The 24030-nt window shown below is 46.2% G+C and overlaps 1 protein-coding gene across 3 annotated transcripts in view; it reads right to left on the bottom strand.

Moving 5' to 3' along the window:
• Positions 1-24030, bottom strand: part of LOC147008938 (palmitoyltransferase ZDHHC5-like) — a 172199-nt gene that overhangs the window by 76849 nt on the left and 71320 nt on the right. For all 3 annotated transcript variants that reach the window (XM_085863827.1, XM_085863828.1, XM_085863830.1), the window contains one exon: positions 19161-19293. In XM_085863827.1, coding sequence (XP_085719953.1) covers positions 19161-19293 — 133 coding nt within the window. The remainder of the gene's footprint in view (positions 1-19160; positions 19294-24030) is intronic.

The raw sequence follows: 24030 nt of genomic DNA, 5'->3' as shown, positions 1-24030 counted from the left end.
ATCGGTGCCCCAGACAAGATACACTTCTGGTCTTGGAGGATTTCAATGCATCGACTGGAACTGATAGGGATGGTTATGAGATGTGTGTTGGTCCCCATGGGTCAGGAACGATGAACCAGAATAGCACTAAGTTCCTTGACTTTGCAAGAAGTCATGGACTTAGGGTGGCTGGTTCATGGTTTCAGCGCCCACAAGCTCATCGCTGGACTTGGTATTCCAACGCTGGCGGTGCGGAAAAGGAGATTGACCATGTCCTCATTGACGGTCGCTGGAGGATGATCCAGAACTGCAGGGTCTATCGGAGTGCTCAGTTCCTAAATACTGACATCAGGCTTGTTGAAGCAACTCAAAAGCTGCAGCTTAAATCCTGGAGAATGGTACCATCCCAGCCGAGGCTGGATGTTGGCAAGCTCAGGGATGAGAGAGTAGCTGAGGAGTTTGCGAACTGGCTGAGTGGACACTTGGGGGGTCTGGGTGCTTTGGGGGGTCCTGAAGAGTTGTGGAGTGCCTTCAAGACCATCGTCCTTGATGTTGCCGGTGGATGTCTTGGAACTCACCGCAGGGCAAAGAAGAATTTTGTCTCTCAAGGGACACTGGATACTATTGACCAGAGTCGCAGGGCCAGGCTGAATGGCACTCATGTTCCACTCATGTTCAGGGAGCAGAGGTGTAAAACTGTGCGTGCATGAGGGTGGACAAGGAGGCCTATGTGCGAGGAATCTGTGAGGGGGTAGAGCATCACCTGTGGACAGGTGATTCTCGTCCCGCTTACAGGGGAATTTGCGCATTGCGTTCATCCAAGCCCATCCCTCGGAGCACTGCTGTTAGAGCAGAGAGTGGTAGGCTCTTGACAGAGGAGTCTGAAGTGAAGGCCCGCTGGGCCGGTTACTTTGAGCGGTTGTACCGGGCTGATCCCCCAGCTGTCGAGTTGGACATCAAGGGTGTTACAATCCCTGTTGCTGACCCTCGAATCAACTGTGGTCCACTTTCGCTTGTGGAAACACGGGCTGCGGTGAACCGGTTGAAATGGGGCAAAGCTCCAGGGATATGTGGCATCCATGCTGAACTTCTCAAGGCTGGTGGAAATGCTGCACTCGTGTCGTTGCATGCAGTTTTGTGCTCTGCCTGGAACACAGGCATCATCCCAACTGATTGGAAGAGGGGCCTTGTTGTTCCTCTCTGGAAAGGGAAGGGTGATCGCCAAGACTGCAACAACTACCGAGGGGTGACGCTGCTCTCAGTGCCGGGCAAGGTCTTTGCTCAGATAATTCTTGATAGGGTTCACCACCATCTGCTTGAGCACCAGCGTCCAGAGCAGTCAGGCTTCTCACCAAAGAGGTCAACGATTGACCGTATCCTTGCTCTTCGTGTCCTCACCGAACGCAGACGAGAGTTTCGGCAGGGGCTGCTTGCAGCCTATGTTGATCTCTGTAAAGCGTTCGATTCAGTGAATCGGGATGTCCTCTGGAGGATTCTTGGTCTTCGTGGGGTGCCACCAAAACTGATCGATCTGATGTCTGAACTCTACTCTGGTACTGAGAGTGCTGTGAAGTGTGGTGGTACGATCTCTGACTTAATTCCAGTTGTTACTGGAGTTCGTCAGGGGTGTGTACTGGCCCCCACACTTTTCAGCACTTGTATGGACTGGATTTTAGGAAGGATGTCGGAGAGATCAAGCTGCGGTGCATCGTTTGGGAATGTCAAGATCTCCGACCTTGATTTTGCAGATGATGCAGTCATCTTTGCGGAGACCTTAGATATCCTTTTGGGGGCCCTCGAGGTGCTGAAAGAGGAGTCGGAACCACTGGGATTACAGGTTTCTTGGGTCAAAACTAAGATCCAGGCTTTCGGTGACATCTTGGATGCTGCTGTCCTGTCTCTGTCTCTTTGTGGTGAGGATGTTGAGGTCGTGGAGAGATTCACTTACCTTGGCAGTGATATTCATGTCTCTGCTGGCTGTGAGTCAGAGGTCAATAGACGTCTGGGTCGGGCCTGGGGAGTCGTGGATTCACTGGATCATGGGGTGTGGCGCTGCCAGTACCTGTGCGGGAGGACGAAAGTCCGAGTCTTCAGGTCCTTGGTACTTCCAGTCTTGCTCTATGGATGTGAGACTTGGACTCTGACCAAGGATCTGAGACGGAGACTCAATTCCTTTGGTACCAGGTCTCTTCGGAGAATCCTTGGCTATCGCTGGTCGGAGTTTGTGTCCAACGAGCGGTTGCTGAGAGAGACTCAGATGAGATTTGTTACCTGCATCGTCCATGAGCGTCAGTTACGGCTGTATGGACATGTGGCTTGTTTGCTTGACGCTGATCCTGCTCACCAGATTCTCTCAGCGAGGGAGTCTCGTGAGTGGAGGAGACCAGTGGGCCGACTACGTGCCTCGTGGTTGCAGCAGGTTGACCATCATCTCAAGGAGATGGGGATGGGCCTGGCATCTGCCTGGGGGATGGCCAGATGGAGGCCCCTGGAGTACCGGCGGAAAGTGGAAGCAGCGATGCGCTGTTCTGGCACATGCTCCCATACCTGACCTGACATCAATCCACTGAATTGCTCCCTTTTCTTTTTATATACTGAAGACACAGACATTTTGTATTGTGATAAAAATCTTAATTCTTTGTTTAACGTTGTCAATCAGAAGCTCTTAAAAGTCGGCGATTGGTTTGAAGCTAACAGGTTGCCTTAACTCAAATGTCTGGAATTACATTGTCTTGAGTAATCAATTAAAATGTACAGACTTGATGACTTTCAGTGTCAGCATCAATTCTGATCCAATTTCAAGAGTTGAAGAGATCACAATTTGCTAAGCTCGACGCCGTGGAAACCAAGGCCTTCAAGATCAATGGAATCTCCCACGATGAAGCTGAGGTGATGGGGCTATTACTTTCCCATCGCAGACAGATCTGTGGTCTCGCTGTCTTCTGCCACCTCCTTTCTGGCTTTGCATCCTCTGCTCTGTCCCTCCCTCCCCCCAATCTCCCAAGTTTCTGCATGGTGCATGTGATCCGCCATCAACCCCTTTCTGGTGAAACCACCTCAATCCAGGATCACTGCTGGCTTCCACTCATGAGTTCCCCTTTTTTCCCCCCACCTGTGGAACCAACTTCCACATTCTATTCAATCTCATTCTCCCTCCAGGTCTTCGATCAAGACAGCTGTTCACCACCATCTCAGATCATCCCCCATTCAAAATCATGATCTTGTCTGCACCCGTTAACTACCCCAACCCCCACCTACTAAATTTCCAGCTTTTCCTTCCTCACGGCTCACTTCTGCATCTATCTTGTCCACCCCGTATCCTTCCCTACATCACTTATTCGTCCAAGCCTCCCTCTATTTTGTCCCTCAGTCCAGCTGTTGGCATTCTCAACTGTTCCTTTTGTGTTGTTGTGCGCCGATCGGTTCTGTGTTCTCAATCTTCCACGATAGCCTCGACTTTGAACACAATTTTTTCTTTCATAAGAAGACCAAGTTTCTCAGCATATATCGATTCTAAATGTTCTTGGAAATATCACTCAGGAAATTGCAAATTAAACCGGTGAAAATATTGGTATAAGCTATTGAATCATTTGCTCCAAAATACAATACTTGCAATGCTTTGTTACCAACTTGTACTTCCGTATATTTCATCCAGTAATTTAGTTTGGGGCAATATATTTCAATCAAATCAAAATAAATTGGTAGAATTGCAGAGTGAAATCCTTCGAATCAGATCCAGAAAAACCACCAAATAACTTGTATAAATCAATTATTTACTCACTTAAATATTTTGAAATTATGCGACATCACATCATGTCAGGAAAGCATTTTTATGTTAAAATGTAATAATCGATGACGTCCTAAAGAATTTGTGCTGTGACTAGTAATCCCCCCCCACCCTCTCCAGCAGGGGTCAATAAACCACTTACACTGTGACCGTATGTTTGGCGGCCAAAATCACAAGTCCTCTCCCCTCCCTCGTAGGGTAGGCAGTGGGGGTGGAATTATGTGCCCATTACCTGATCCTGGTACGCTGTAAAATTTGGTGAAGATTGGCCCGGCCACAATCAATTTTATAGATATTAGACGCACACACACACAGGATTGCCTTATTACCCCACGCAGGTGAGGCGAAAAGCGGGGTTATTAACCCATTAGTTCATGTCCGTCCTTCTGTCTGTCTTAGTTTATGATCGAGGAACAACTTATTTAAACTGAAGATTATATTTTGAACATGAATTGGAACGTGAATAGAAAAACAAACCTGCCGTTTAGCCATACTTTGTCTCTGAATTTGGCACAATTGCACATGCGCAGAGAGGAACGAGATAATATTTACCATCCGCCACCGAAGATGGAGGTGGTTATGTTTTCACCCCCTTTCTGTTGGTTTGTTTGTTACTTGCAGAATCTAAGATTTTTCAAGTATATTGGTCAGTCGATTTTGTTTTTCTGGCTATCGCCTCAAGGTCACAATTCTAAACCCATAGTCATAAAACGTTACCAAGTTGTGGAGGTAGTCTCAACTGAGAAGCCTATTGCTTTTAAGGTCAAAAGGTCAAAGGTCAACTCAAGATCAAACTTCTAAAATCATCAATTTTGATCTGAAAAATCGTCAATTTTCATCTGATTGACTTGCAAATTAAACAGCAATTGCATGGTATATTGCTAAACTGGGAAACCAACTATTTTTGAGGTCAAAGGATCAAAGGTCAACTCAAGATCAAACTTCCAAAATCATCAATTTAAATCTGAAAAATCATCAATTTACATCTAAATGACCTAGGCTTTGATTAGGATTGTTAGTTTTAATGTCAATGAAATGGACAATTTGATGTACGCATAGCAACCTTTGGAGAGGGGGGTGTATTTTGCAAGTGTCATGCTCTGCATGACATCTTTTTCTTGTTTGTCTGTTTGTTTGTGTGCAGAATATCTCAAAAATTTTGTGGACGGATCCGGATGAAATTTTCTGGATAGGTTGGGTGTGTGACAAGGACGAACTGATTAGATTTTGGTGAAGATCCGGATCCGGATGTGGATCCGGATACTACAATTTTTGGAGTGATCCTTCACCATTGAGAGATCGGGCCAAAAAATATATAGTACTGTATTGTATGATATTTCAAAAATGTAATGGGCCCGATATGTTCTCGTGGATCAGGCATTGCGTGGCGGAGGTATGTGCTCTACCGAGTACCCTTCTAGTTTTAATCTGCCTGTGTGCCTGGAAATCAAACAAAATTGAAAATCATTCCAAACAGGAAACTTACTGTTTTAGGGACGTCGTAAAGGACACAAACAACAGGCACGACGAACTAATGTAACGTGTCAGATAGCGTGACGTAAAAGGAACAGAGTGAAAAGGCGTTCAAACCCGGAATCAATTTATACGACTTTTACAATCTTTATTTTATTTAAATTGAATGATATACTTGAACACGATAACAAAAATCGCCTTTTTAAACTCTTCCAAGAACTTGACAGTTTTGCAGTACTTAGACAAGTTAAATAAGGTGGTGTTTAATGGTGGTGTATCAGACTGCTTCATCACGCTAAATTTCTGGGGGGTTTTTTAACAATCTTGAAAAGAATTATTTTATTACAATTGAAGTGGACCATGTAAACCTAAACACTGTGTGGGGTAACGTGTTATATGAACTTTTGTTTTATATAGTATGATGGTTTATTTATATCTGTTATTACCTCTGCCACCTAAGGTGGACGGAGGTTATGTTTTCATCCCCGTCTGTTTGTCTGTCTGCATGACTCGGATGAATTGATTTGATTTTGGTGAAGATCCTGAAATGAGAACTTTTCAGTGATTCTTCGCCATTGAGAAATGTGGCCAAAAATGATCTCAAAAAGTTATGAATTGATTGTGACAAAAGTTGGTGGACAGTTTGGGTGTGTGACAAGGACAAATGTATTCCATTTCAGTGAAGATCTTGATTCGGATCCGGACCCAATAATTTTTTTGGAAGCGATTCTTCACCATTGAGAGATGGGGCCAAAAATGATATACTGGATAAAATTATACTGTCGAACCCCACTATCCGTGGAGGATATGTTCCTGGAAAATGATGCGAATTGCGAATCCGTAAATAGCGGGGCATTGTTTAAATGGAAAAAGGGGAGATGGGTTTTATAAACCGTGAATATGCAGGGTCCGCGAATAGCGAGGTCCAACAAGCATGTCAAAAAGTTGTGGATGGATTGTGACAAAAAATTGGTGGACGAGTTGGTTAGGTCACAAGAGCAAGCCAATTAGACTTTGGCCACATCTGCATCTGGACCATTCGTCCCCGTATCACACCAATCAGTAGGGATACAAAAAGTAAGCCGTTCAGCCTGGCAGAGGTACGTGCTCTATCGAGTGCTGTTCTAGTTTGATATGTGGTAGTATGATGGTTTACTTATATCTATTCGACGTCATTTCATATTTTGTTCTGAATATCACTTTTTATGTGTAAAGATGTTCCCGCTACAAGCTTTGCTTTTGTGGATTCAGCCTCTTTCAGCCATTCAAATGTCTTTTGTATACAGTACTATATTGCTTTTGTTGAAGGAAACAAATGTTGTTTTGAAATCAAAATTGAAACAGGACAATTCCACAAATATCAATGTTTCCTCAAGCATCACAGCCTTCCGTTTCCCATATTGGAATCCACAATAGTTGTTGCAAATTCCTAATGAACAATTTTGTTCAATGGTATACTGTATTTGTGATCTGTGGATTGATCATACCTATTCACTTAAGAAAAAAAAATCCTCATCACTGAAGACACCACATTGCCTTCAAAAGTATTCACACCCCTCAACTTTTGTCACATTTTGTTGTGTTACCACCTGAATTTAAAATGGATCAAATTTAAATTTTTTTTTTTATATACACAAAATACCCCACAACGACAAAGTGAAAACATGTTTTTCAATTTTTTTTTACAAATTAATTAAAAATGAAATGCAGAAATGTCTTGTGTCGACAAGTGTTCAACTCCCTGAATCAACACTTTGTATAAGCGCCTTTGACAACGATTACAGCTTCCAGTCTTCTTGGGTATGTCTGTATCAGCCTTGCACATCTGGATTTGGGGATTTTCTCCCATTCTTCGTTGCAGATTTGGTCAAGCTCTGTCAAGTTGGATGGGTAGTGTTGGTGAACAGCAATATTCAAGTCTTTTCACAGATTCTCAATGGGATTCAAGTCTGGGCTTTAGCTGGGCCACTCAAGGACTTTCACTTTCTTGTTCTGAAGCCATTCCAGTGTTGCTTTGGTTGTATGCTTGGGATCGTTGTCCTGTTGGAATGTAAATCTTTGCTACAGTCTCAGGTCTTTTGCACTATGAAGCAGGTTTTGAAACCAATCCCCAAGGATTGGCCTGCATTTGGCTCCATTCATTGGTACCTCCATCCTTACAGGTCTCCTCGTCCCTACTGCTGACGAGCATCCCCATAGCATGATGCTACCACTATGCTTCACGGCAGGAATGGTATTAGATGGGTGATGAGCTGTGCTCAGTTTCTGCCAGACATAGCACTTTGCATTCAGGCCAAAGAGTTCAATTTTTGTCTCATCAGACAACATAATCTCTTGCCTCATGCTATGAGAATCTTTCATGTGCCATTTTGCAAACTCCAGGTGTCCTGTCACGTGCCTTTTTCTCAGGAGTGGCTTCTGTTTGGCTATTCTCCCATAAAGCCTAGATTTGTGAAGTGCTGCAGAGACTGTTGTCCTTCGGCAGGTTCTCCTATCTCAGCAAGGGAACTCTGTAGTTCTGTCAGAGTGGTCATTGGGTTATTGGTAACCTCCGTGACCAAGGTCCTTCTTGCTCAGTTTGCTCGGACAGCCAGCTCTAGGAAGAGTCTGGATCGTTCATTATTCTTTCCATTTCCTCATGATGGAGCTCACTGTGCTCTTGAGAACTTTCAACACACCAGCAATTGTTTTATACCCTTCCCCAGATCTATGCCTACTCACAATTCTATCTCAGTCGCACGGACAGTTCCTTGGACTGCATGGTGGAGTTTCTGCTCTGACGTGGACTGTCAACTGTGGGACCTCATATAGAAAGGTGTGTTTCTTTCTAAACCACATCCAATCAATTAAATTGGCTGCAGGTGGACTCCATTCAAGTTGTAGAGACATCTCAAGGATGATCAAAGGAAACTGGATGCACCTGAGCTCAATTTGGAGTGTCATAGCAAAGGAGTTGAATAGTTATCGATGCAAGACATTTCAGATTTAATTCTTAATTAATTTGTAAAAATTTCTGAAAACAGTTTTTCACTTTGTCATTATGGGGTATTTTGTGTCGATCGGTGATAAATTTTTTTAAATTTAATCCATTTCAAATTCAGGCTGTAACACAACAAGATGTAACTAGAATGGGCACTCAGTAGAGCGCATACCTTCGCCAACGCTACATTTTGCCCCCCCCCCCCAGAAACCGTTGATTGTGAGGATATTTAATCCCATACCACATCTGCCATCTCATATGTGTTATGATGGCTTAAAAACATGGAATTTCCTGTGTCATATCGTATATCACAAGATTGGGCATTGAATTCACAACATTTTGGCATTGGTTGCATGCAAATTGGATAAAAATCGACCGCACTATGGCAAAATGACGATGTTGACCTTTTCATGACCTCGACCTTGACCTTTGTACTCTTAATTTTGTAATTGGTATTAGAGTGTGGGGAAAAGAACAGTCAACATTTTGGTGTTGGTTTCATGCAAATCGGATAAGAATTGACCGTGTTATGACTAAAAGCGCACATTTTGCAATGTCGTGACAACCCCTGACCTTTGACTCCCAACCGCTAATAAGGGTTATTACGTCTTTGTGTCATGTCACATATCACAAGATGGGGCATTGAATTCTGAACATTTTGGCATTAGTTGCATGCAAATTGGATACAAATTGACCGCGCTATGGTAAAAAGACGATTTTGACCTTTTCATGACCTTGACCTTGACCTTTGACCCGATCGCTCCCAAAAAAAAAATCCCCAAAAAAAAAAAATCAAAAAAAATGGTCCTCGGATAATAACCAATCATCCCGCCAAATTTGCTGCGATTTAGTTCAATACTTTTGGAGTTATGCGAATAACAAACAAAAAAACACGCATATTCACAAATAAATAAATAAATACACAGCGATCAAAACATAACCTTCGCAACAAAGTTTGCGAAGGTAATAAAACTCGAGGGGTGTGAATACTTTGTGAATGCACTGTATACGTTTGATGGGGCTAGATGCTAGCAATAGAATAAAGTAAAACGTAACACGTGTAAATGGTCGAAGATAGATTTTATCTTTCGATTACTGACCAATGCCGAGATTAGTGACTGGAAAACACGTTCCTGCAGTTGCAAGGCCTTGCTATTTGGTTATAAATGGGTGCATTGAATCACCAAAAGGAACAAGTTTAATGTACCTGTAGGACTTTGAGGAAGAAGACTGTCCTTCCACCCTTATGCAAGCAAGAAAACATCACCTTCACTTGTAAATCTCAATGCTAAATTTTCCAATTACTCTTGTTGTGAGCCTTATGGAGTGACCTAAAGTTTTTCATTAGGCAGGTTGGCCTTCCTTGGTGATAATTAAGCAAACTGCTTGATTGCAAACACCTCACCACACGATTCAGCGTCCTGGGGCCAAGAAGATGGATGGGATAGTCACAGATGGAGTTGGATAAACTGCGACAAAAGGAAGTTTCCAAAGCAGTCAGAAAGGGAAGAGAATATTTAGGAAGAAGAAAAAGCACTCTGGGCCTTAAGCATTTTACAAGTAAAGTAAAGGGAGATGAAGGATTTTATAAAGACATTTTAAAGAAGCCTTGAATATAATTAAGAAGATATTTGTTATGTAAAGAATAAATAAATAAATAAAGTATGAGTCAGACAACGGTGATAAAGAATGAGCGAAGGAATGAGGAAGAGAGCAGAATGAGTTGAGAAGATCTATATGGGTTAAAAAGAAATTGTTTTCTTTTGCTTTACGAGGATATTTCAGTTGAAAAAGTAGAGGAAAAGTGTGGGGAGAAGAAACAGGCGATGAGAGAATGTCGGCACTAAGAGTCAGGAGCACAGGACCTCGTGGATGACGTGACAAACAAAAACTAGAAATTGATACAACAGGTCCAAGTAACTTTGGAAACAAGACACATACAGTAAATAGATGAACAACACGATTAACTGCACAGGGAACAAATGATAACACACATATATATATATATATATATATATATATATATATATATATATATATATATATATATATATATATATATATATATATTTTTTTTTTTTGTTGCGAATTCGCGCCCGCCGGCGTGCGAATGGCCACGTAACTCGAATCACGGCATGTCACCCACCGGACAGACAATTCAGAACCCTCTCGGAACAATGCCAGGAGCTAGTCACGGGTGGGCCTTTCGACCTCACCACGATCGTGCCAATCGGCCACCCGCGTAGGATAGGGTTGTTCGCCAAACTCGACCTACCTAAGTACCCACGCGGATGGTAAACCGGGCGATCGTACCTCGCCGCAGATCGACTCCGGACACGAGCCGCTTGGGCGGCCCGTTCCGTACTATCGGAATAACCGAGCGGTGTTATCGTCGACCTCGACGGTTCAGATTATTTACCGGGCGTTTTGCACCCACTACGAACCCTTTACGTGAAGCAGGATGGAGAGTCAATTGGAGAAGAGACGAAGCGAAACGGGAAAACAGTTCACACAATGCACATTTATTTCCCGGTACACAGAAAGCACGTATATACAGCCATACAGTCAAAATGCACATAAAGCAACCAAAACAATAAAAACACTTATACAGCTCTACTTCACAGACGGCGCCAATACACATTTACACAAAAGCAAAGGAAAGAAGCCACCCTCATAGACAAGGAGGCAGACAGGCCTGTAGGCCAAATGTGCGTGTGACCTGGAGGAGCGGCCAGATCCGCGAGACCGGGGGGGGGGGGTCCGACCCGCGTCCTCGTGACGCGTTGGCGGGCGAGCCGCAAATGTGGCCGCGCGGCTGTGCCCCGACTCCGTGCTCCTTGGCGGGTTTCGTTGGCACCACGTGTGGGGGGGGGGGAACGGGCCCCCTTTTGCACGATCTCAGCGCAGGGGAAAGGGGGATTGTTGATGCCCTGGGGGAGGGGAGTGGCTGGCTGACTTGGATCCTGCGACGAGACGAGCGATCCCACACCGCAACCTCGTCGCCGACCGCCGTCCATCTTGCCTTGGACCCGAGCTCCCTTGCCTGCAGTTCCACGGCGCGCACTCGCCTCAACTTCAGCAACGCAACGCAACGCGTCCCCAACAGCCACTTCTCGACGACCCTCTCCAGGCAACTCCAGAACTCAACTCTTCCTGCAACTCTTCTCCGTTCCACACTTTCCTCACCCGACTCCCCCAATCCTCCTCGGTTCGCCTTGCGCTTGCCTTTTTATAGCAGGAGAAGCGTATATGCAAATTTTCGGATCAGAATGACCTCGGGGGCGGAGCCACGCTCGCCCATTGGTCGGAGGAAAAGGGGGCGTGAACCTCCCCTGATCCTAGAATTTGCATATATCGACTTCACATACATACCCTTGGAGGCGGGGCCAAGCCGCCCCGCGCTCGCTAATTGGTCGGAGGAGAAGTGGGGGTGTAGCGTTTTTGATCTGAGTTTTCCCCTCGGAAAGGCCACCATTTGCGCTCGCAGCTCGGTGCGTCCGGCACCAATCGCTGAACGGGCCCGAGACAGCCCGACGTTCAGTGTTCACAGGTGGTGCGGGAATGGCCGTAGAAGGAGAGAGGTGAAGGTGGTGGAGGGTTTTCGGTGGTGGTTTGATGGTTATGGTGCCGTTTCGGAATGGCGGTGATGCGATGATGTGGGAGACTAGATGGTGGCGGTGGCGTGGTTGTTGTGTGATGGCAGTTGAGACGTGGTTGGTTCAAAATAAAGATAGAACAGAAAAAAATGGCTAACTCAAAGCGTCACAGCCCGGATGAATCACATAAATTCCCTCTATACAACGGGTTTGGGCTAACTACACATGCACCTTTCAAGATATCTCACCTACGGGTCCTGAATGGTGGTTTGCGAATTTCCACAGCCGTAACACTACCCCCTCCCCTTTTTATAGACTCGTCCCGAGTCGTCAAATTCTCGTGTGCCATCATGTGTAGTTCTCCCCAAGTACGTTTTACCTTCGGATCCCTGAGTGCGACATTCATGGTATTCGTGTCCCCAAAATAAATAACCTACGGGCTGAGTAACTAACGAAACAAACCCACTCACTCAGACGACTTAAATAAAATTGCCGGCGCTAGACAGACATGCCGGGGGCGCACTCATATTTACAGTACAACTTAACACCTAAACCTTATAATTTACACTAACCATGGCCCAGGATCAATGGACTCTGCAGGGAGCAAAACAAAAGTCAAAAGAACCGGCGCACGGGCCACCACTGCAGGCCCGTGTTGTAGCAGCCAACAGGACAGTTCTTGCAACCTCCACGACGATCCTGTCGCACATGGCAATGAACAAGGGGGGGGGGGCAAATCGAAACAGAACGGGGCTGGTGAACATGGGCAGTGGGCATGGCAAAGGCAGCAGGCAAACACAGCCTGCAGAACAAGGCCGTTGCAGGCAAACACAGCCGGCAGACGATCCGACCGGCACGGGTCTTGCAGAAAACAGCTGCAGACGATCCGGCCGGTACAGGCCTCGCAGCAAAACAGCCAGCCGATGAAGTGGCCAGCCTCTTGCCGTGCAGTGCAGTTTGATGGAGGGAGCGCGGTGGTGCTGGCCACACAGAAGGCGGTCTCAGACCTACCTACCTGTCTCCCTCCCACCTATCGCCTTTGCATGTCTCTGTACCAACCCACTCCCTCAATTTGTAAAAACCAATTTAGCCCCAATTAATTTTTTGTTTTATTTTTTTTTAACTCTTCCCCACTGTAAATCGTCCCCTAACCCCCTTTATGTCTCTGTTCGGCTAACCTATCATCTCCAAGCCTACTCCCAACCCCTACGTTCCCTTACCGGAGGGGAATAAGGGAGAGCTAGCGTCCTGTGTCGAGGCCCAACGAAGCCTCAGGATGGCCTCCTCAGACTTCAGCGATCTAACCCAAAGTGGGTCCAGCGGCCCACAACGAGAGCGAAGGGATGGATGGTGCGGAGGGGTACACTTCCTATCTACCCTATCCATTAACCTTTAAACTACCCCAGGGCTTTCAACAAGCGCCTCTCGCTTAATCTATTGGTTCCAAAAACCCAGATTCCCATCGCCCGTGTTGGTGTCCTTACAATTTTGGGTCTTGCCCCCAAATTTTCCTCCCGTGCCCTCACACGGTTTCATGGCTGGGACACGTGGCTCCCTTGGCAGGCACTACCCTCTGCCGATTCTCCAGCTATGGTACCCCCGGGCACTACACTGCCTCCGAGTCTACCAGCTCCCTAAACACCGGGGAGTGCCCTCCTTGGCGACTCCCCTGAAACGCTCACATGGCAGGCTGGCTTCCCGGGCCCCTTTCCGAGGGTCACCCGTGCCCACAACACTGCCCACGTGGCTAACTGCGCACCCGTGCCCACTACGCTATCCCGGCCCCCCATGGGCCCTTGGCCTACCACAGCCGACTAGCCCGGTGCCCGTGGTACCCACTCAGCGATAGTCACCTTTCGCAGCCACGCTCCCAGCCTGTCAACAGGGCTCCTGCACCCCTCCAAACGGGTATCGAGCCTACACTCCCACGAACAACAAAACGACCTCCATTTTGTCAATTTGACTAACCCATCTAACTCACTCGACACTGACCCCAGGGTCCCTTGGGCGGGAATCACTCCTCCCCCCAATCACTCATCACACCATGCATTCCACATTCGCTCCACACACACAGACCCGCTGGCCTCACGCGCTCATCATGTTTCCTTTCACACCTCACAACTCACACCGCTGAATCCTGCCATCCTTCTATCTGCATCCCCTAACTAACTCGTGCTCCCACGTCATCCCTTGCACTATAGCACTACGTAGCTAATCTACGTCCCCCACTACACATCCACAGTCTGTCACTGTCCTCCAAATCCAAAAATTCCATCTCCCATCCTAAAGCTCACTACAATCCCTCTAACTAATCAATTCCACGGGCCCCATGAGGACTTACCACTGCCCCATGAAGCCGGTCTAACTAACACTAACCCTTCCCCCTAGTTGTATCCTGTGCACTGACCAGGGGATCTTCCACCCCATGCCCGGGAATCCTGTTGATCTGAAAGCGAGGCTTGTTTTTCTTTTTTTTCTCGCGCAGCACCAGCGCGGCAACTCGCAACCTGCGCACCAGCGCGGCAATTCACAGCCGCGCACTTTTGGCGTGACGTCATGGCAGCTGTTCGCGTCCCTCGTCCCTCTTGGACGGTACCATCCGGCAGGGATTCACCCTCCTGCCGGATTCCAACCATACATGCAGCCATGACGTCACCCGGCACATAAAAAAAACACAAGCCTCGCACTTCGAGGGGTTCCCCACGCGAACACATGTGCTCTGCCTGTTGGAGCTTAACACACACGCCTGCGTGGAGAACCCATCCGGTCAAAATCCGAAATCCTGCCTAAACTTTGTCCTTCGCGGGATCGGCAACATTCACCGCTGGCGTTTCCGGACCGGGTCTCACTCCCGCAAGCGAGCACGTGGCGGCCTCGTGCGTTGCACAGCACGGACCTCGCGCTCACTGCTGGGTGAACCCGGCGCGGTCCCCAAAATAGCTACGGCCGCTATTCGGCCTTTGTCCCTCTGTCGCCGTTGCCATTCAACACATGCACTCCCGCATGCCATGACGCTCACACACCTCTCCATGACACTCGGACATGCGGTTGCGTGTTCCCGCATACCGATCGTCATCTCTCTTTCATACCGCTTTCTCACACACGTGGTCTCTGTTACACACACCTTTTCACTCACGATCGCCATTTCACCCACGCTATGCGCACGTTTCAGAACGCATTTCGAAACACTCGAAACCACACACACCGGGACACTCACGCTGGGAAGTCACGCCACAACAAGGGGTTCCGGGGTCTCCAAACCCCCCAAGCTCCGTGTGCACCCATCTACAGCACTCACCACCTCTAACTCGCAAAGCTCGACAGGACCCACCTGGTCGAGATCCGCTTCAAGGGAGCATAGCGTCTCCCTCCATTCCCGAAGGAGGCCATCCGGCTGCTTGCAACGGGTTACGACAAATTCCCCGAGCTCCCGCTCATCGTCCTCCACTAACTCCATGTGTGTGTGCTCGTCTTTCACACCGTCTTTATCGTGTAGTCTCTCCTCTACTTTTTCTATCTCCCTTGTCTCTGTTATTCCTTCCAACTCCTGCGTCTCCGCCACCTCTACCTCCTTTAATTTCTCCGTTATTTCTTTCAACTCCTGCGTCTCCGTCTCCGTCACCTCTACCTCCTTCAATTTCTCCATTATTTCCTTTAATTCCCGCGTCTCCGTCGTCACCCCTACCTCCTTTAATTTCCCAGTTATTTCTATCAACTCTTGCGTCGTCCCCTCATGTCCGAGTTTTTTAGTTTCCCCGACAATTGTTGTGGCAGCAACGCTCGTCATCAACTGTGCGAGTCCATACACTTCTCGTCCAATCATCATTATTTTCTCCGTCAATTCTTCCTCACCCGTTATCATGGTCCGAACCGCCGCCACACTCCCCCTCGACTCAGTATTTCCTTCAGGTAGCGTCCTGTCCCGTTTGCAAATTCTCGGAGCATTTTTATATCCTCCGCCATTGTTCCCAGATCCCAATCGCTTCATCGCAAGGTCCATGACGGCCATTAGTTGCTGCATTGTCACATGCCCTGGCCGCATCCACTGACCACGGTCAATGGTGCTATTGTAATAATAAAAATAACCCGATGCATGGCATAGCCACTTTTCCCATCCCTGGGGTAAAGATGTGTCTTCCTCACGGGTGTCCTGGGCCATGGTTTCTGCATTATAACACATATTCATTTCTACCCCCGGCTCCCGCTCGCCTTGAGACTCCATCTTGTTTCTCGTAAGGGGTTAATTTAAATTGCTAGTAATTTGGAGGGAATCGGGGGTCGCTCCTCTCACCCCTGGACCGATTCCCCGTGAATTTAGCTTGGAGGCGGGAGGGATTCGAATCCCACTCCCGGACACCAGTGTTGCGAATTCGCGCCCGCCGGCGTGCGGACGGCCACGTAACTCGAATCGCGGCACGTCGCCCACCGGACGGACAATTCAGTCGTGACCCTCCGGGAACTATCGCCAGTCACGGGTGGGCCTTTCGACCACACCACAATCGTGCCAATCGGCCACCCGCGTAGGATAGGGTTGTTCGTCAAACTCGACCTACCTAAGTACCCACGCGGATGGTAAACCGGGCGACCGTACCTCGCCGCAGGTCGATTCCGGACACGAGCCGCTTGGGCGGCCCGTTCCGTACTATCAGGATAACCGAGCGGTGTTATCGTCGACCTCGACGGTTCAGATTATTCACCGGGCGTTTTGCACCCACTACGAACCCTTTACGTGAAGCAGGATGGTGAGTCAAAAGGAAGGAGACGAAGCGAAACGGGAAAACAGTTCACACAATGCACATTTATTTCCCGGCACACGAAAAGCACGTATATACAGCCATACAGTTAAAATGCACATATAGCAACCAAAACAATGAAAGCAACAACGACGCAGAGTTAATACCGACTACGCGCACACACGGCAACACTTATGCAGTTCTACTTTACAGACGGCGCCAATACACATTCACACAAAAGCAAAGGAAAGAAGCGACCCTCATAGACAAGGGAGCAGACAGGCCTGTAGGCCAAAAGTGCGCGTGACCTGGAGGAGCGGCCAGGTCCACGAGACCAGGGGCGTCCTACCCGCGTCCTCGTGACGCGTTGGCGGGCGAGCCGCAAATGTGGCCGCGCGCTGTGCCCCGACTCCGTGCTCCTTCGCGGGCTTCGTTGGCATGACGTTTGGAGTGGGGTGGGAACGGGGCTCCCTTTTTGCACCATCTCAGCGTGGGGGGGGAGGGGAAGAGGGAATTGTTGATGCCCTGTGGGAGGAAAATGGCTGGCTGGCTTGGGTCCCGCGTCGAGACGAGCGATTTCCCACACCGTAACCGCGTCGCCGACCGCCGTCCTTCTCACCTCGGACCCGAGCTCCCTTGCTTGCAGTTCCACCGTGACTCTTCTCCGTTCTGCACTCTCCTCACCCGACCGACCCGACTCTCGATTCGCCTTGCGCTCGCCTTTTTATAGGCAGCAGGAGAAGCCAGTATGCAAATATTCGGATCAGAATGACCTCAGGGGAGGAGCCACGCTCGCCCATTGGTTGGAGGAAACGGGGGCGTGAACCTCCCCTGATCCTAGAATTTGCATATATCGACTTCATACACACGCTTGGAGGCGGGGCCAATCCGCCCCGTGCTCGCTAATTGGACGGAGGAGAAGTGGGCGTGTAGCGTTTTTGATCCGAATTTTCCCTCGGAAAGGCCGCTATTTGCGCTCGCGGCTCGGCACCAATCGCTGAACGGGCCCGAGACAACCTGACGTTCAGTGTTCACAGGTGGTGCGGGAATGGCCGTAGAAGGAGAGAGGTGAAGGTGGTGGAGGGTTTTCGGTGGTGAGGGTTGATGGTTATGGTTCCGTTGGGAATGGCGGTGATGTGATGTTTGCGGGATTGAGTTGAGAAGGTAAAGGTCGTGGCTGTTGGCGTTGTTGTTGTTGTCTGAGGGTTGGAGCGTGGTTGTAGTTGGTGACGATGGCTGGCGTGGTGGTTAAGGTGGTTGTTGCGTGATGGCGGTTGAGACGTGGTTGGTTCAAAATAAAGATAGAACAGGAAAAATGGCTAACTCAAAGCGTCACAGCCCGAATGAATCACATAAATTCCCTCTATACAACGGGTTTGGGCTAACTACACATGTACCTATGAAGATATCTCACCTGAGGGCCCTTTATGGTGTAATGCGAATTTCCACAGCCATAACAATATATACACACACATACATATACATATATACAGGACAGATCCGATCCGGTAATCTTAGCTTTTGAAGAAGTTTTCAAATAGTTCAGAAAACCTCACGCACTCAAAAAGAAAGCAGAAAATGTAAAGTGCAATTCAGCTCTTCCTTGAGCCTCAATCGCTGTTTAAAAAAACAAGTATGAATGGGGTTGATCGGGATGATAATACTCCAGTGAACTAATCGTGTTAAAGTCGCAGAAGCGTCAAACAGTCTATAATAATTGATCAGAGATAGCGGGCACCCAGGATGACATCGAAGTATGCACACCTGCCTCGATGCGGTCAAGCTTGGGTTTGAATCTCGACCCAGCTACAAACTGTCATCCCAGTGATTCACCAATGTGTGTGCAGTCATCCAGATGACGCTAAACAGGCGTCCTGTTTACCGGCATTAGTTGGTGGACGTTAAAGATCACACGTCCTCCTTTGAGAAGAGTAGGCAAGCTATCACTGGCACCATGAACAAATTACAAATTCCTGCACTAACCAGCAGAGGGCACTGCATCAGCGGCATAGTCACGCTCTTAGCAATATGCAACTCGCTGCCACAGGCTGGATACAAAATGAATGAATGAATGAATCAGAGATGGCAACAATTGGAAAATAAATGAACTGATCAAATAAAATAAAAACACTGGCAAATACACTTCATGTTGTAATTTGCTGCTCAATGGTAAATTACTATATACAAGGATGTGGAGTGAAAGAAAAAAATAATTGTCAGATATACACAGTTGAAATTAATGAAATCGAATGACGGTCACTAAAAATGTTGAATTTGGGAGACGAGGAAGAGGAAAATAAATAAATAAATAAGTAAGGATATGAGAGTTCAACAGAAGAGAGAAGAAAAGGGAAAATATATTGGATTAAAGAATCGGTGGTGGGGGAGATAAAGATGAACATACAGGGTGCAGACAGGGTGGGGAACAGAAGTTCAAACTTACATTTTTGTACAAGAAATTGGTAAATCACACTTTGGAATGTTCCTCCTTCGATTGATATCAGAAAAGAAAACATTCCTCACCAAAACACCAGCACCTTATCCAGCTTCGCCCAAAACCAAAATACACCCACCCCGTCCCTCGACCATACCGTCGCCCCCTCATTGCATACCCTGCTGTGGTGGACGTATGAATGAATGCCATTGTCCATTATCTTCACTTTGACTTGGTTATCTGAGGCCTCAGGATGCAGGTAGGGAGGGGAGGGGGCAACTGGGCAATGACACCGAGCCCTGCCAAGGTACCTGACACCAAGAGATGGAGGGATAGGAGGTTGGGAAGGAATAAATGGGGGAACAGGAAGTTAATGTTGTGGAAACAGCTGTAAAATTATATTATCCCTTTTACTTATTGTATGTTTTAAGAAAGGGGGAACATTTCTCTCTTTCTAAAATGGAGGTGTTTGAGCTAAATATTGCCCACACCCCTTAAAGACAGAGGTTCCCATGCTCAGGTCTCGAACCAAATCAGGGTCGTGAAGGGTTGTACAAGATGAACATAATTTGACGGCACACTGTCGACCGATATTCCTCTGCTCACATCAAGTCTTTGCTGCTCTACCTTTGACCTCAAACCTTAAGGTCACCATTTGACCTCAATATCTAATTTGTACATGTGTGTCAAGGTGCATGCACTTAGTTTCGTTCAAATCCTGACCTCAAGAACCTTTTCACCTGACATGACCACCGACCTTTGACATATAAATACTAAAATCTAATCATATAATCTTTGCATCATAATATAAACTTAAATCAAGTTTTGCCAAAATTCCATGACTGATTCACAAGTTATCACGATAAAAAGATTTTCCCCAACATAATCTCTTACCTTTGAGCTCTTGACCCAAAAATCGAATCGGTTCATCTTTACATTATACATGCTTGGATCAAGTTTGACTGACATCCCTTCAGCCGTTGTTAAGTTATCGTGGAAGTCCGCTGGCTTTCTCATTTTTTGTTTTTTTTTCTGAAATATTTCTGAGACAAAAAAAAAAAAATCACCCCTTGGCTGACCGGTTCAAGGATAAATCCTGGCTGGCAAAGCTGTCTTATTTGAGTGACATGGGCAAAATCGGACCGTTGTTGATATTGCCGAGAAGATCTCTTCATTCAAAAGGAAATTAGCCCTTTCGTGGGAAAACATGTCAGAGGGAAAAATTGCAGCACTCCCTGGGCTGAATGAATTTCTTGAAGATGCTTGCAAGGTATCTATCAAAGACCTGGTTGAGATTTTCCAAGAACGCTTGGCAAAACATCAAACAGAGATAGATGGATCAATATTTGCCACAAACAGTCAATGTTCAGAAGCACAGCTGGGTGAGAAATCCATTTGATTTGGACATCCATGAAGTTGGGAATGATGTTCATAGATTCCAGGAAGAACTCCTTGATCTCGAGGAACATCAAGTGCTGCAAGAGAACTTTGTTCAAATTTCTTTGTCACAGTTCTGGGTGAAGCTGTGGGGTACACCTGTTCAGTCTCATGAGGCAGAGAAAACTCTCTTTCCTTTTCCAACGACATATCTTTGTGAGGCAGGATTTTCTAATCTGGTGGTAATCAAGACAAGAGCAAGACATCGTCTTGACCCACAGCATGACCTGTGCTGTGTCTTCTCCATCAATATTCAGCTGGAGATAGCTGCGCTGACTGAGAAATTAGGGTAGCCACTGAATTTAAGGAATAGTACACCCTCTCCCTGAGGGAGAAGCAGGATTCGCAGGAAGGGTCATGTTATTATCCACTTTTGGGTGTATAGATTACAGTAGATCTAGGTTCGGGTCCGTAAGCCTTTGGGGGACACGGTAAGCATATAATACTTCAAGAACGTTGGGTTTCCTCCATTTCAGTTTCATGTTAAACAGCAGTAGCGACTTTAAAAAGGACATAATCATACGTGTTTGTGGTTTATAATATATTTTTACTTCCGGTAGGGGTGCCCCATGAAAGGCCACGATAAGATATCTATACACCTGAACAATGATTGCGCTCAAGGCGGAAGACCCCCTTGGGGAGGGGGGCAAACAAAGTCCCTACAAACTCCATCGTGTGACCCTTAGTTCTACTGCCAAGTTTGGTTGATTGGGTAAACATCCCGTTTGTTGTTTTGTTTTTCCACGTCTCTTGTTTGTTTGTTTGTTTTTGAACAAATAAAAGCGTGTATTCAAATGAATATTTTGTTTGTACGTGATTCAATGAGCATTATCGGTGGTTTCAAGACATTGAATTAAAAAAAAATTTGAACCTGAATTTACATCACATTTCTATTTCAATAAATAATTTTTCAAATGAAAACAAATAAATAATCAAATAAATGTAATTACATGATATAAGCCTGATGGTTGGGATGTCCTGTTGGTGGTTAATTTAGGGTTGTAGGAAAAAAATTAATGTTGGGAACCATTGCCTTAAGGTATTAGACCAAGGTAGTCATAACAACAAAAAATTAAATAAAATAAAAAAACGTGATGTATACCGTATTTTTCGGAATACAAGCCGATTTGGAGTACAGGGCGGCTACAATGTGTTGTTATCCCTTGTAAAAATTGTGACATTGCCTTTGTGTGCAGTGTTTGTTTCCTTTTTCGCTTTTGTTCAGATCGAGTGGACGTAGCCATGGATGATACGAGCAATTACACCATTGAACAAGGGATTGTCATCAGTGTCTGGATTGCCACTTGACTGGGAACCTTGAAGCCCAGATCTGTTTGCATGTGATCATTCCCTTTGGGGATTCATGCAAGAGATTGTTGCACAGCAGCGCTACAAAACCACTAACGAACTGAAACGAGCAGCGAGACTTGCTTTCAATCGAACCAACCCACAACCGCTCCAGAAAATGTCCCACGGAACATGGCGCAAAATTATTGTCTGTAATGACAATGGTGGAGCACAAATGGATTCACTGGACACTTTAGACTCATGTCATATCTTGTAAAATATGTAATAAAGCAAAAGAATACTGCAAATAAATGTGGAATAAGCTCGTTGAAACACTTCAGTGTTGTCAGCTGATACGATCAAAGGCGTCAATTTCTACAAGGGGTGACAAGACATTGTGGCCACCCTGTATAAAACGAAGCTACTTCAACTATAATCATCAACAAAACTATCAGAAAAATGGAGGTGTTAATTCCTCCATGACACCCAACACATCGCTGCCCACAGTACTTCCAGGGTCATGAATATTCATGAGCTCTTTTGTGCATATTCAATCAATTACTTTGTGGGATGACCTTACAGATAAATTAGGAATATAAATACTTTTGCAACATGTTTTATTTGCTATCGTATCGAGGTACAGTATTTAAAACAAGCTACAGAATCATTATCATGCAGCACTGGCTCATACATACCATATTACATTTTGTCACACCCAAACACATTTCTCACTGGCACCGTATTTCCTACATAAATACCGTGATAGTGTCTGTCTGTCAGATTTCCTATCTCTCCCACCACTTCACACATAATCAACAATGTCTTACAATTCTGCTTTTAAGGTATCCAAATTAACTTCTGACTTATTTTCCGTTTGGTACGGTCAAAAGTAAATTTTTGTCAAAGCATTCGCAATGCCCAATGGCATCACGGTATTCCAGTGGACTGTGCTTCAAACCCAACCATCATAGGGTTATTGTTGTTGTTGATGTTGTACGGCCATCCTATCCAATCAAATGGCATTAAATCCCATCATTAGCACTTGAAGGATATATCCAATAGTCATGAATAAAGTTGTTCAAAATGATCACATATTTTTCTGTTACCAATTATAATTGCTATCTGCAAGTGGATGTACCATAAAAATGGGAGATTAGATGTGAAAAATAAAATGGAAACAAGTCTGGAGACGGCGATGGTTCACGAGCAATGTACACGGTTGGCCTTTTTTATTTGTTAACCTTCAAGGGGACGCCACGGGCAAACTGGCGGGAATCGGGAAAAACGTAAATGATGAAAGTTGTCGTACTCGAAGAGCACTACTTGCATACCAACTTTCATTCGAAACAGTTGAAAACCCGAGGAGCTTGATGCCCAATTTATTGATTTTTTTTGACATTTTCTAAGTTCGTGACCTTGTGACGAAAATGAAAAAAAAATCGAGCTCCTTGGGGCGATGCAGGTGCCATTGGGCTAACCAAATACCAAAACCCCTGCCAGATTCGACAAACCCCCTCGGAGAAGATGCAACTTGAAATCGGCTACCCCCTAAAACACGTTTTTTGGGCGCGACTCCACCCATAATGGGCGCAGCACGCCCATTCTCAGGAAAACACAACTAGATCATGATATAAACCTCCCACCAAAATTTTATCAGGATCGGATCAAAACCCACGGAGCTATGCTCGGGACAGACAGACAGACAGACAGACAGACAGACAGACACACACAGATAACGAATATAGTGGTCACTGGCTGGTGCTCGTGAACCAACAAATCAAATGGATTATTGAAAAACTTTTCTCACCATTTTTCAATTAGTGCTGACAGGATGACCTAGCGGTACGTACACTCGCTGTCTGTACTGGGTTTAAATTTCGACCCAGCTAGAAACTGCCAACCCGGTGTTTCACAGGTAGGGTAGGGCAATTCATCAATGTGTGTACAGTCCCACAGATGGACGTTAAACTCAGTGTCCTGTCTGCAGATGTTAAAGGTCCCACAATATCCTTCGCGAAGAGGAGGCGAGTTATCATGATGAGTCGGCGAGCCAGCACCCAAATCAAATTACAAATTCCTGCCCTGACCTTAGTCGAACATCAGGCCTGGCCAATCAGTACGTGAAATACTTGGGCCAAGCTTCCCTCGGACCAACCCCACAAGAACGTGGGAATAATTGTGGAAGAATTAAGAAGGAAGAATAAGAAAGAATAAGGAATAAGAAGGAACAAGAAGAAGGAAAAAGGAAGGAGCAAGAGGAAGAATTCAGAAGCTATTTTGCAATTCCAAACACCAATTTTCAGAGGATATCCATGTGCAGATAC

This window comes from Eptatretus burgeri, chromosome 18 (genome assembly GCF_056783735.1).
Source record: "Eptatretus burgeri isolate ZD-2024b chromosome 18, Ebu_testis_v1, whole genome shotgun sequence".
Taxonomy (NCBI): domain Eukaryota; kingdom Metazoa; phylum Chordata; class Myxini; order Myxiniformes; family Myxinidae; genus Eptatretus; species Eptatretus burgeri.
The sequence above is the reverse complement of the archived record's forward strand: the minus strand, read 5'-3'. Positions and strand labels throughout refer to the sequence as shown.